The sequence below is a fragment of the Chrysemys picta genome, chromosome 4 (genome assembly GCF_011386835.1).
Source record: "Chrysemys picta bellii isolate R12L10 chromosome 4, ASM1138683v2, whole genome shotgun sequence".
In the NCBI taxonomy this organism is placed as follows: Eukaryota; Metazoa; Chordata; order Testudines; family Emydidae; genus Chrysemys; species Chrysemys picta.
This window is the reverse complement of record NC_088794.1, coordinates 93510237-93524582: the sequence shown is the minus strand read 5'-3', so window position 1 is coordinate 93524582 and position 14346 is coordinate 93510237. Positions and strand designations below refer to the sequence as shown.

Sequence of the window (14346 nt, the reverse complement as noted above, 5' to 3'; positions counted from 1 at the left end):
AATAAGTCTGTCTCAAAAAGTGTTGGGTTGGATAAAGGGGTGGATTATCATCAAAGCCTGTTTCATATTAAAACTAATCACACTTTAAAGCAAACAATGTTGTCCCTCATACTCTGGCTCCTCCTATCTAACCTACAGTTCAGGGGTGTGGAATAAAGATGCTAAGACTTTTGTTTGTTTTAATGTTCTTCTTTGGTTGGGCCTTGCAGAGAATAACTTCACCCATTTTCATCTGTCTCCTGTACAGTCAAATAGCCACCCTATTCCTTGTACAACTGACATGCCATAGTTACCACCAGAGTTAGTCACCTTGGAAATCTATTAGTCCTGGACTCTGAGCAATTCCACATCCCACTACAGTCACCCTTTTCTTCCATCTGAAACTGCATTGCTTGCATACTGTCTCCCACTGCAGAAGCTGCTTTAAAGGCATATCACTTCCTTTGCCATGTTTTATGGCTTAGCTACAATTTCAGGAAGGAAAAATCCACCTGAGAAATGGAAACATGTCACATTAGACACAGTCGTCAGAGTCTGTACAGCTTTTCACAGGTTCACCTCCAGGCCTGTTTATATGAGTATCCTCCAGTGGTATCTGTATCAAATTCTGGGGCACATGGAGGAGTGGGCAGCCATCCATCTCCCCACTACTGAATCTGTGGTGGACAAAGGAGAGGGTGGAAAAGGGAGAGCTGGGTCATCATCAACTTCCCCCTAGTAAAGCCACTGGTGACATTTGAAAAACGAGAGCGGGGACAGTGAGCTGTTGCTATTGGAGAGTTTTGTGACTTGTTGCTACTTCCATGGTGGTTTCTATGGATGCGGAATATAGAACACTGAAAGCCTGAGGCAAGCCCCATTGCTCACAATGGAAGAAGTCCCAGTGACTTTGCTGGGCCTTGAACGAAGCTACCACAGAGCAGTGCATCTAACTGTACTGAAACAAAGAGAATCAGTACACAAGCCTCCAGTATTGTAGGAGTGGTACCATTAGTGCTGATATGGTTGGAAGAAAGCAACACCAATAGCGCCAAGCACCCTGCTGAAGGAGTTTGTGTGTGGTGAGAAACTTTCCTTTCCTCATTTAAACTGAAAACTAGATGAGATTTTAAGAATGAGGAGACCCGCAGCACTTTGCCCTTCAAGCATTTGCTGTAACAGTTTGAAAGCAGAATGGAAACTGGCTCTCAGACTCTGACACAGGCCCTTTGCCAGTTAAGTCTTTCTTTTTCTTTTCTTTTTTTTCTCTTGGCAATAAGGAACTGCCTGTCAGAGGTCCCCAAACTCCTATTTTTAATGAGAAATGTTAATTTCAAATACAATGAACTGTATTGTTTTCTCCAGATAACTAGCCAGGGCCCCACATTGCATACAAGGGGCATAAGCTTTCTTTCAGGTTTGTTTAAGTGTTTTTGTTCTGAATCACCTCTGCCAAATTCTTAGAGAACAAAAAAAAAAAAAAAAAGCCACAGATTAGAACATTCACTATAAAACAGCCTCCCCTTTTAAAATGAAAATTTGCAAAGACTCCTAAAAAGCCACAGAGCGGACCTAGCCCTTCTGAGATTTAAAATGGAACATTTAACAAACAGCCAAGTTGTTAAAAATGCAAAGTGCTGAAACAAACCGAGATTTTCATTCTGTTTCAAATGGAGTTTCACTATCCCTGAGTTCATTGTAAATGAATGTAACTATATTGTCATTGTGACAGTGCAGCCCACACCATAGGTCAGTACAGTGCTAAACACAGAGTTATATAGGTCCATCATGTCAAAATAAATTCCTATTTTAAATTAAAAAGGCACAACATACGTACTAACCTGGCAGACCTGACCAGTTATTTGAGAAAACCCAACGGAAACATTCTGGTTATTAGTATGCTGTCTGGACACTACAACCTTAAGTTCACCAGCTCATCACACAGACCTGTCGGTGGATGTTGCAACTCAGAGAAAAGTTGTCTTTCAAGAAATATGATTTTTTCCCAGAACAAGAACTATTGTAACTCAGCACTTGACTGAATCCTTCAACCACTCACTTCCTGAGCTGATTCTCTTCACACTCTGACCAGCTCCAAGTATTCTACCCATCACACCACAAATCTTGGAACCAATGCAATTGTTCCACACATGGAACTCCAGTTGAAGGCTCTGGGAGTTTTAAGTGTGGCCAATGGCAGGAATAGGCCAGTCGCTAACAGTTTTAGGCTCCTGAAAAACCTTAAAGCTGATAGGGAAGTTCTTTGCTAGTGTAGTGGGGAGCAATTGCAGGGATCAACTTGGTCTATAGTCTGATGAAAGTACACTAAAACCAAACATTTAAAGGAGGAAAAACAAGATTACATTTTTTTTAGCAGAAGTAAATAAAGCACTTAATACATTTTGTATTTCGCAATTATTTGTTTACTATGCTGTATTGAGTAGAAGGTACAATTACAGTATGATACCTTTTATTTTAAGTTGAATAAGACACACCATGTTTGTAAAAATATGTATATATGTCTCACATACTAAACTCACTCTGCTTTTGGCCTCATGCCTCACAATGCATTTGAGGTGTGTTTATATTACATACATTTGTGGGTGCTCTTCCCCATCCTTCCGTTTGTATGTTATTTCTTACATATATGAATATAAATACATGACATGGCCCTTGACTGAAATACACATGGGAAGCGCACAGAACTCAGTCAATATTCAGTTTCTAGTATTGCTATAATGCAAAAAACCTATCCCATAAGTGATAGGTTTAAAAACAGAATCCTAACACTTTTACAATATCAACATTAAAATGTTCACTTATGATACCTTCTGCTTGAAAACTTATACTAAATTCCCTTTCAACTCCCCCAGGCTTCATTAGTAGAGACACTGTGAAGATGTCCAGATTTTAGAGAGACAAAATTCCCTTCTTTCCTCAAAGAGAGGGTGGTCTCTCTCTCTCTCTCTCTCTCAAAAAAAGTAGTTTCTTTCTATGCACTTAAACATATTAATTTTACAAACCAAGGGGTACTTATTAAAAGTTAAAGCGAAAGGAATTATCCATTTAGAAATAAACACAACTTGACAACTTAGCAAATAAAAATTGTGATACAGGAAAATCTAAGAGAATAGACTGATGGTATCTACAGGTTCCCACAGTGACTGGCAAAGAGAAAAACCAATTCTTGTCTCAAAGGGTTTGATCCTAAAAGGGGCTGAGCATTTAAATACATGCATACATTTAAGCACACAAGTAACTTCATTTACATTGGCGGGATATTCACATATTTAAAGTTAAGCACATGCTTTGCTGGATCAGATCACAATGCTCGGCATCTTGCAGGACCGAGCTCAATTGTGGCCATAATGACAACAAAACAAAAATGGCACAGACAAGTCTACTCCACTAGATAAGTCATCTCTAGGTAATAGGAGCATACCAGAAGGAAAACAAGGAGGAATCCACATGGCTTGGCTAACCAAGGTCTGTTTGCAAATGTTCCTAGAATGGAATGGATATCTTTACCACTCTCCTCCCAGCTCCAAAGGAGGCAATGTTCACAGCGATAGATGGACACCATGCACCCCTGCCGGCTCTGTGTGGTGCATTTGCAGTGCGGGCTGGTATGTTTGTTAAGAGGTTGTCAGGCGCTACGGTTCCTACAGTGCATGCATCCTGGGAAGACCTTGAACAAGATGTTGCCCAATGTTGTTGTGAAGAGAGCAATTCTGGACAGCAAACTGGATTCACTGATAGGGAGAGGCCAGCCCCAATCCCAATGGGGTGAAGGGGTGGGCCAGGTGCATTTGGATCACGTGATTTGATAAAGATGGTTGGTGCTGGACTTTTTCTGAATTCTCTTACCACATGGATAGGCACAGTAGTCCAAGGGGTGGCAAGTATCAGGGTTATTTTGGAAATCTTGTGGTGAGCTGGTGTTAGCCTTTCACATGGAGTCTTCCCAAATGCTGTCTCAGATGAATGGTTGTTTTGAAAGATGATCAGATCGGGATCTAAATCAGTGTTGGGGACCTCACTTCCACCAACAGAACTTTCTCTTCTAGTCAGCACAGCTGGCGTCAGCCATATTTCTCTGGAGACTGTTTGCTGAGGAAGGCCAGGGCACTCGGCAGAGGAAGTCACATGAAATCTTGTAATCTGAAGAGCTGGAGACCCAGGTGAGGAGAAATCTTGTTTAGACACCTGGGATCCTGTTGGGAGACCAGCAGATGTACCAGACATCTTCTCTAGTTGTGGCACTAGAAGACTGGAATGAGCATGGTTGCTCACTTGAGTATCAGTTCTAAAAGGCTTTATTGCCAAACTGCAGGTTGAAATGTAGAGCTTCACTGAAGCATGGAGGTCTGGAATTGGAACACTGCACTGACTGTAGCCACGTTGGGATGGGGCTGAGCTACAAGATGCCAGTGTTGTATGCATCCTTTTGCTATGGAGTGGTGAAACAGCTGGAATGGCAGAAAGAGCAACATCTAGACGTGATGTCCAGCTTGGTCCGGCTTTTGAGGAAGAAGCAGCAGAAGGCAAAGACACTGAAAGCTTCATGGGACCATTTTTATCAGTGGAAGAGTGACAGGCACTTTGATCTCCTACTGAGCATTGCTTACAAGATGTGGGTGTGGACCAAATGCCAAAACTCCCACATCCGCTGCCTCGAGAGTCTCTGCGAAGATTGGAACATGTAGATGCCATATCAGAAGGATTCATGCATGGGTTATCTTTCCTGAAAACTTTCCTCCTATTTGTCTGAGCCAAGATGACATCTAACCTTGAACAGTAAACCCCAGAAGATATGTTGCTTGGTGGCAAGGTGACATTTCTTGGAGTACTCTCTGTTGCTGACTGACCAGCTGGAAGATACCACGCTGAAGATGGCATCTTCTGGAAAGGCCGCCCCTGCACAGCTGATTCAAAGGTTGGTGGTGGGGTCACTCTACTGGAAGACAACATCACTTCCACAGTGGAAACATAGATTGGTGCAGATGAGGTCTTGCAGTGATGGTCTCTGCATGACATCCTGCAGCTCAGTCCTGTGCAAAACCAAAGCAATAGAAACTTGCCTTTTCCCCTATTTTTACAATAAACTCCTAATCCTTGTTCCTTTGGCACTGGAAATTTCCATTCTTCCTCTGCTGTGAAGGAGTGAGAGGTTAATAAACATTCCTCGTGGAAAAAAAAAAGGATAAACTAAAGTATCCACATTCAAAATAAAAAGCTCTATTCCTCCAACGCTACCACCATCACCACCTATCCCGTCTGCAAAACGATATGAGCATGTGATGATCTGAAAGATAAATTATCAAGCATGAGTCTCTGCTCTCTGACAGTGAGACTGCAGACAGAGGAGGAGTGAGCCAAGAATGCTCGCCAGAGACAGACCGTGAATTTGCCGTTATGTCGTCTGTGAAAAAACCCAAAGCAGCTAACCTAAGCAACGCATCTGTTGCCTTGAAATTATTGGGAGAGAGCAGAGCATATAGAGGTCTGCTTCTGTTAAAAAACAAAGCAAGTTTATTCTCTTTTCATCTCTCTCAGACGCTGCCTGTCTGCACTCAGAATGGCAAGATCTCTGTTCACAGGTCTTAGGAGAATTTCCTACAACTGTTCCAAGCAATGGCACAACAGAATTCAGCAATAAAAAAAGATAGCTGTTTGCCTAATTTCCTCCACATGTGCTCTATTTTCTTTAGCACAGAATGATCCTAGACTAAACCCTGCTGAAATCCTTCGAAGGTTTAAGTAACTTGGATGTAACATAAGATGCTGGCACGAAGTCAAACCTGTCACACTGGCACGGAGAACGAATGAGAAAGCAGTTCTAGTTTAAAACACTGTGGGCTGCTTACCTTTTTCCTTCCCCTATTCCTTGCTGCTGGAAGAGACTTTGTTCAAGGTATATGCAGCACATTCTGTGTATGTAAACAACCCAAAACAGGGGTCTGACTGAAGCAACTATGTTAAAGAGACGCATGCACATTCTCCAGACATGTGGCTACAAAAAGACACAGCTAAGTAATGCCACCCACCCACCCACAAAAAGTCAGAAAGGAGGGAAAAGAGTTGTGAAATGTCTGCCTGCCTGACGGGGATCCTTTTTAAACAGGTGTTCACTTCGGTCTGTTCCAAGACCAGCAAATGACAAAATCCTTCTTGTGAAAGTGATTTGGAAGTCCACAACTGAAGCCTCGGGGGCAAACAAGGGAATAAAAGCTTGTTATGAAATTAGACAGACAACACGGCTACCACTACACTTGTTAAGAAATGGCAGTTTAAAGTGCTCTCCTTCATTCCTGCCCACGCCACCAAGGAAGAGGACCTGTGTCATTACTCAGCCACATTTTAGCTCTGCATAGCCATAGTAGTGCTCAGTCTGGTGGAATAAATGCCCCATCTGCTGTTTTAATGGATATGCGTATAATACAAACTAAATAAATACTGATGTGCAGCTTTATCAAACTGAAACTCTGGACCCAGTAGATGGATGGAACCAGCTGCAGAGGAGACCAACACATCTCTTGATACTCTCCCTTTATTCAAATAAATGTCCAGAGGCAGAACCTGAGGCAAGATCTGTGTAAAGAATTCCCATGTGGAGAGAGAAGAGAACAGAAGTGAGAACCCCTTAGTGCTAAGTAGAGCACAAACACAGAACAAAAAGACAGTCCCCATCGTAAAGACTTTAGATAACCAACACCACAAGGGTACAGACGGACCGATATTGGAGTACTGGCAACAGTGAGACAGTATTTGTCAACCTGATTGGCTCTGCTGTTGCATTTCTTTATAGATGCCACTCCTTGAGGGAAAGCTCTCTCACTGAAGAGTGCCTTATATTTGGAGCTTAACATATTCAGGCTTGGGCTCTGTCTGGTCTCTCTTGGCAAGGAGTTCAATAGCCAGGTTCAGTCATGGAGAACTGTTCCCCAGCCTAATAGCCTAATCCTGCATCTCTCCAGCTTCAGAATCACTGCAGAGTGTAGCTGTTTTGGAGGGTCATGGAGAATGAGGTGGTCTCCACAGTTACCAGGTCCCATACCATTGCAGGTTTTAATAAGTAAAAACAGGACTTGGCGTTGTGGTTTAAAACAAGCAGAGAGCCAGTGAAGTTTGCAAAACACAGGTAAGATGTGTTGCTATCTGCGTTCTTTACTTCTGAGGCATGCTGATACATGCTAGTAGGGTGACCAGACACCAAGTGTGAAAAATCGGGACAGGGGGTGGGGGGTAATAGGATCCTATATAAGAAAAAGACCCCAAAATCGGGACTGTCCCTATAAAATCGGGACATCTGGTCACCCTACATGCTAGACCAATTTCAGCCTTTCTGTGGCATTTTTATTCAATATCAGATTAAAAGAGTTACAGCAGATTAATTTTGAGGTGAAAACAAACAACTTCCTGGGTTTTCAGTGGTGGAAGAAAAGCATTCCTCAGTACTGTGGCAAACTGCAAGTCCAGGAGTAGTGATCAGTCCAATCTGACCCAGAGGCTTCATACCAGCTTGAGCATCTGTTTTCTCTTACCCTATGTTTTTAGTAAATTACATGTCTTCCCTTTGCCACCAACATCATTGATGTGTTTCTTGGGTTAAGTTTGAATCATCTGCTCTTCATCCATCAACAGATCTCTTCTAGGCGTTGTCACATCTCAGGCTACGTCTACATGACAAATTAGGGGTGTGATTCGCAGCTTGTGAGAGCTTGCATGCGAAAGATAGTTGTATAGCCACAGTAGCACAGGAAGCAGCAGCAGCAAGTACATACCCATGGAGTTCAGGTGGGTTTGTAGGTGAGGCAGCTGGTCCGTGCTGCCATTGTGTGTGCTACACGACTATTTCTAGCATTCTAGTTCAATGAGAGCTAGTGCAAGTTTGTCTACATGAGCTGGGAATCACACCATAGCTTACAGTGTAGCCATAGTCTCAGCGACGATAGAGGCTATGTCAGGGAGAAGGGAGATTAGTCTCATGCAGGTGCTTTGCTCGATTTCAATAGGAAAAGAGGTATCTTTAAGCGGTACTTGTCAAAGTGGATTATGGCAAACTATGACCTACCTTTTTATTTAAAAAAATAATGAAGCGAATACACCCCACGTAATTCTTTATAGGACTAAACCTGCAACACAGTATCATGTGTAAATACACCAAGAATGAAAAAACATTTTAGTGAATGTGTCACACGTAAGTTTCTAAGGGACTAGTATAAGAAATAAGGAGAAATAAATACTTTAAAAATGCTTCCTTCCATACCAAGAGTGTTCTTTTAAATCACCTAGAGCAGATTCTCTGCTGCGGTCAGTTTCTGCTGAGTGCAGGGACAGGGGGGCTGTCAGACAGCCTGTTATGGCTCTCCAATTCTCTGCCCCAGCCCCTGCACAAATTATAGCACTATAGCGATATTGCCCCTCCCCCCTCCCCACACACACATATACTTGTGCTGCGGCAGCTCTACCCCCGACCCTAACGTGCACTGTGTGGAGGGAGAAGGAAGCAAAGAAGCCAGCTTTCCTGGCTCTACATTTGCTGGTTTCAGTTCTGTGAATAGGTATCCACAACAGAGAAACCAATATCACAACTGGCATCTTCGGCAGTCTCCAGAGAAAGGTCGAGGACTGAACTGCCTGCTACAATCCTCTGAATCAGGGTTCAGGTATGCTGGCAAGGCACTCAGTGGAAGCCTGGTCTGTGTTGTACTTCACCCGTTCTATGGATGGTGGACTTGACTCTCCTAGGCTGTTTATCCAGCAGTTTACAGCAGCACCCAGTTTACATGGATACATAAGTAAAGTTAAACTGAGCTGCACTGGCTGGTGTCTGCATCAGTCTAACCACTGGAATTGGTGGATACTGACTCCTTCCATGTGAAAGCGGTATAATCTTTTGTAACCCTTGCCCATGCAATGTGATGGAGAGCATGGGAAAGACTAGCCTCTTATCAGCAATCCTGTGTGTCCCACCTTTGAGACAGAATACAAATAGGAGAGGTATACCTCTGTAGCACCCCTTTGGGGAGACGTGGGTGTTGCTCCTGTTCTGACGGGAGTCGAGATCTGCCCCACCATAAGAGGTAATAACATTTATTGTAGCTTTCAATGCATTTTCAGGGGAAATAAATTAGTGAACCGGTAATAAAGCAACATAGAGACTGCCTTGCACTCCCTTATGCTGGGGTATCCCTTCTCATCAAAATGTCTGCCTTTACTAATAGAATAAGAAATGCCAATTTCATCTGTAGCACTTATTTTCAACTGCATTTCTCAGTGTAGGTAGAGCAAGAAATGTTTCTCAGCAGCAGATTGTACTTATGAAAATGGGTATATTGTATTTTCCTTTTAAGCACACATCTTTGTGTTGGCTGATCTCCATTTCACTCTTAAGAAAATATGCCAAAGGCAGAATTCACCCTGAATAAAGTCTTTTCACAGTGCCTGAGCCTCCCGTGATGATGTTATCCACATGGGATGTTAGCAGGGTCGGTCAGTCCTTTTTCACTGAGGGTAGGTATTTTCCAACCTGTGTCATTTGTTAGTTGAGCAACAAATACAAATTTATAGCCAGCAGAGCTGTGCTACACTTTATTACAGAAACCTGAAACCAGGTGAAACTCTCCTGGCTTCAGGTTTCAGCACAAACTCAGATCATGGCTGCCAAAAGAGCCACATGTTGGGAATTCTCAGCACAAATGCATTCGCTACAAGCACTGAGAAGTGGTGGCTCCAAGCCCCTGAACTGCAAAGGGTTAAATATCATTGCACGGTACAGCTCAGGGACACTCTGCCAATGCAGCTCCCAAGGGTGTGCATTGACGTGGTGGCACACACGTTGTAGGGAAGCTGGCTGCTGCTCAATTGCGTCTGGGAAAGTTCCACTGGCACCGAGGTATGAAGCATTTGCACAGATGCAACCAAAGTCCAACAAAAACCTGAAACCGTTTTGCTGCACTGCCACCAATCTCAGAGATTTAACTAACAAGAAATGTCTCCTAAAATCACCTCTCCAAGAGAAGCTACCCTGAGATTCTACTTGCTTCAGTTCCATTCATCTCTTCGGTTGTGATGGGCATGGCAGTAGTTGTTGAGAAAAACCCACTCCCTTGGCATACCTGCTGCATTCTGGCAACCTGTTAGTTTGAGCAGAGCCACATAAAACTACATCTGAGATCGCATCCACAGTTTTCATGGCAGAGAACATTAGACCTAGTGCTCTGATCACTGGTACTTGAGATGAGTTTTTAAAAAGTTACCACCAGTAGAAAATTGGGAAGAAGAAAAGATTATGAATGTATTTAATACTGGTGAGGAAATATATTTCAAGTGCTGACATCCTGCCTCAGTGTATCCTGTATGCATCTGTACTTTGGGTCTTCAAATAATCCCAGTTATAGTTTTACAGTCACATGAGTTTTAGACTGGAAGCATTTCACCAGAAGCAAAGGTCACTCACCTCCTGAGAGTTCAGGATCTTTTCCAAATGATCCTGATCCCGGTAGAACATTTGTTCTCGGTGTATCTTCTCCAACCACTCCTTCTTCTGCTCCCATTGATGGTGCACATTAGCCTTTTCTTCCAACAAAGCCTGCAACTTCTGCTGGATCTGAAGGTGGTACACAAAGGAAAACCCATTTTAGTTATTGTAGCCCATGGGATTAGGGGAAGGCAGGTAGGAGAAAGCAGAGCTGGGAGTGACCTCTTCGATGGCACTTTGGCCAAAGTTATCAAACAAAGGAGAGTAGGAATAAATGCTAGCACTTGTATATGGGCACAAAGAGAAGTTGAGGGGTGTCCAATTTCATGTGAGGAGGAACATTTGTGACAGTATGTCTGTATACATATGTAGGGGCCCACGCCAACATAAAGCAATAGTAGCTGTTTCTTAGGCTCCTTCTCCAGAACTTATTCCTTGTTATCCATGGCCACCATGGTAGGCACAGAAAGTACCATTGAAAGTTGACAGGACAGACACTTGAATGATGTGTCAGCACCAGGGCCGTGTGCCATAAAGCAAGCATGGTGCATCCGTGTTGAAATACATGGTATTCCAACTGCCAAAACTATTGGTGTCCACAGGCCTCTCACTATCAGCACTGACTTCTGATTCTTTTAACTGTACTTGTATGTTCAAAGCCTTTCACAGGTTGGGAATTGGGAAGATTACTAGTTATGGTAGGTGCACATTGCAATATTTAATAAGCATTCAGAGACAGGTTGGTCAGAGGAGAAGGCACAGCACTTTTTATTAACTACAAAAACTCTGCTCAGGCATCTGGAAACACCAAAACCTGATCCTAAGGTACATGATCTGCACAGAGCAAAGCTTGGAGGGCAGGGGGGGCGTTGTGTTTAAGACTCACCTGACCTGGACACAACCTGTGCTTCAAGCCAGTCCCCTACGCAGGCTGCTAGACCTTCACCAGCTACAATTATTCACAAGGAGTTGAATGACAGGTTGATGTCCTGTCTGGGTGCAGCACATGTTTTTAGCTCTGAGCGATTATGATTTGTCTTTGTTTCTTGCTTGTTATAAACAGAGAATTGGTTGAAGTCTATCAACCCTCAAGCAGATCTAAGGACAGTCAAATTAGAGCTGTGATTTGTGCTATTCCTTTAGTTTCTTTCATTGTTCCTAGTCATGTTTCGAATACAAGGTTTTATTTTGTGACAATGTATTTTATTGCAGCGGTGGTTAATATTTTGAACAAGTGTCCTATCATAACTTCTGTTATGAAGGTTTAGCAGAGTATCCCCTACTACCTAACGGGCCGAGGTTTCACTGAAGAGAATGTCAAATATTATTTTATAAGATTTTGTGTATAAATGATCAAAATGTTTTACTCTCCAGCAATTGTGTGGGTGGAGGGCAGTTTGCCTACATCCCTTCCAACAGAGATGTTAGCTGTTGGAGTTCATTTTGTTGGTGATTATTGGGTTGTAAGAATGTGAGATACACTGGAATACTCTCCATCATGAGAAATGGGTGATTGTACGGGAATTTTAGAGGATGCTAGTCTTGGTATCCTAGAATTCTGCTTCCCATCTTTCTTTCGTTTTTTGAGATTTATCTATTTCAGTATCATTTAGAGCTGCATAAAGTTTGCCAGTTATTCTTTTAGATTTTCTTATGTATTTGAACCTTTGCAGTGTATTTGCCCAGTCTGGTCTAGTCTGGAAGTAGTGCCATAACTGGAAGGCAAGAACTTGTAAAAATCCAATTCAGGAAGTAAGTAGCATTGTCTCGATTGCTCAAAAGATCCCAAACTTCACAGATAACCCAAACTCTGCTTTCGCAGGTATTTGTATGATTCCCACATGGGTCCATCCTCATGTATGAAGTGATCTGAAAGAACATTCATGTGTGTCCAAGGCAGATATTCAACTGAGGTGTGTGTGTGTGTGTCTCCAAGCCCAGCTTGAGTGCAGAATGGTATCTGTGACAGTACTGAGCAGTTCTGTATGTGGCTGTGGCTGTGAATGTGACCATGACTCAGATATGCTATCAAATGGTTTCTGTTTACCTCTTTTGATGATATTTTCTCTTCCTGCAGCAGCGACTGTCCTAGCTGTGCCACCCGATTGTATGTCTCCTCTCGTGCCTCGATCTCTGCCAACAGCTGCTGATGTTGGGTAAGCCTCAGGCTGCTAGTGGATATATCCCGGATTGTCTCCTCAGTCTTCATTTCCCTCATCATCTCTGCTGTCCAGGAGAAATAGTCCCACACCTGGAACCCAAGAAAAAGTCCATGTCAGGTTAGTCTCTAGTCGCAGGCTTAGGTTGTCAGACTGGTACATCACTGCATAACTGTTCATCTCTAATAACAGATAATGCAGCCGTAGAGAACAAGGATAATATTCCATTAAGGCTTGTAATGCTATTATGAACCTCAACAGGGGAGTACTATAAGCTCAGAGGAATATCTACTTTCAGTATTAAAAAACCCACAGGCCTTTCGTTGTAACGTCAGAACCACGACAACATTGTGCAATGTCTCATCAGCAATAACTGGATGTTTTCTGTTGCCCTTTAGACATCTCTGCAGTGTACTATACAGATTTTCTTCAGAATTCTGTAGGCAGAGAGCCACAGTTAGAATTTCGGAGACAGCGTTTGAAGCTCTCAGCCGGGGCAATGATGTACAAGAACACACACCAAACACCTGAGAATTGTTTTCGGAATGTGACTGAAGAAAGTTGTGAAGCTAAAAATAATTCTACATGTCTGTGTGCACAGTTTTGTGCACCTAATTGATTGAACCACGACCAGCCCTCTTATTGTTGGTCTCTCATTGAGAGTGCAATAAAGGTTGTGCTCCTGTCAAAAATAGGAGGGCGTGGAACACTGGTGGAGCTTGTGTGGGAAGAGGACTTAACTTTTTGTTATATTTAAATTGTTCCTGGGCTATCTGAGGTGATCTTGTGAATATGGATGGGTCTGTTTGTTAATTAGTGTATTTGAAACAGATTGTCAAAGGCCTCCAGAGTATTGCACGGGTGCTCTTCTATTGCAGAGTACTAAAACTCCACATCAGAAAATAAATAATAATGCTTCATTTGCATACATGATTGCATGCTTTGCACTTGTAACTCAGGTGCTTCGTTTTGAAAATTTAATCAATTATAAATGGGTGCTGTGACCAATGACCATGATTTGTACGTGATCATCACCAGTAACTAAGATGATTTTTGAGGAGGACGATTCAGTGCATGTGTGCAGATTTCATTTCAACTTGCACAGGTGTAATTCAGAGTCAGGGCTGGCTATCACTCAAGTCACTGACATTCCACTTGACACAGTGCAAATATCTAAGGCTCACTGAGATTTAAGTGTTAGGGGAAAAATCCATAAATCTAGGGATTTTCAGAGCATTGGAATGAACCAGCAGCCACAGGGGTTTACTGAACTATTGCTGGAAATATGCAAGGACAGACAAGACTCCAATCTATAGGAGACTCTTGAGCAGAGCCAGCCTGAGACCACATAGAGTCTAATGCAAACTTCAGCACATGGGTGCTCATGGCCTTTGCTAAACCATGAAACCCACTTTAAACCCTGCTTCCACTGAGGGTTCCTCCAGAGATTTGGAGCCCTCTGCTGTCATAGGACCTGTGGTCACTAGGGCCAGCCCTGCTGTTTAGTCACAATGAAATCAAACCTGACACAATGCAGAGGGAAGCACTAGATAACCCAGGAGAAGTCCCTTTCTACAATAATGATTATTTGATTTCTTTTAAATAAAAGAACCCACAACATGAACCAGGACAAGTGAACGAATACACAGCTGTCTCTTTATCTAGATATCAACAAAGTAAAAATATCACCTCTTATTTGCTACAACTGCCTTTCACATAATTTCA

The 14346-nt window shown here is 42.8% G+C and overlaps 1 protein-coding gene across 2 annotated transcripts in view; it reads right to left on the bottom strand.

Moving 5' to 3' along the window:
* Positions 1-14346, bottom strand: part of SPTBN5 (spectrin beta, non-erythrocytic 5) — a 143937-nt gene that overhangs the window by 79565 nt on the left and 50026 nt on the right. For both annotated transcript variants that reach the window (XR_006174251.2, XM_024106610.3), the window contains exons 28-29: positions 12510-12713; positions 10442-10591 (exon numbers count right to left, since the gene is read on the bottom strand). Coding sequence is in view for 1 of the 2 variants with exons in the window: in XM_024106610.3 (XP_023962378.2) it covers positions 10442-10591; positions 12510-12713 (354 nt within the window). In the remaining variant the exon portion in view is untranslated. The remainder of the gene's footprint in view (positions 1-10441; positions 10592-12509; positions 12714-14346) is intronic.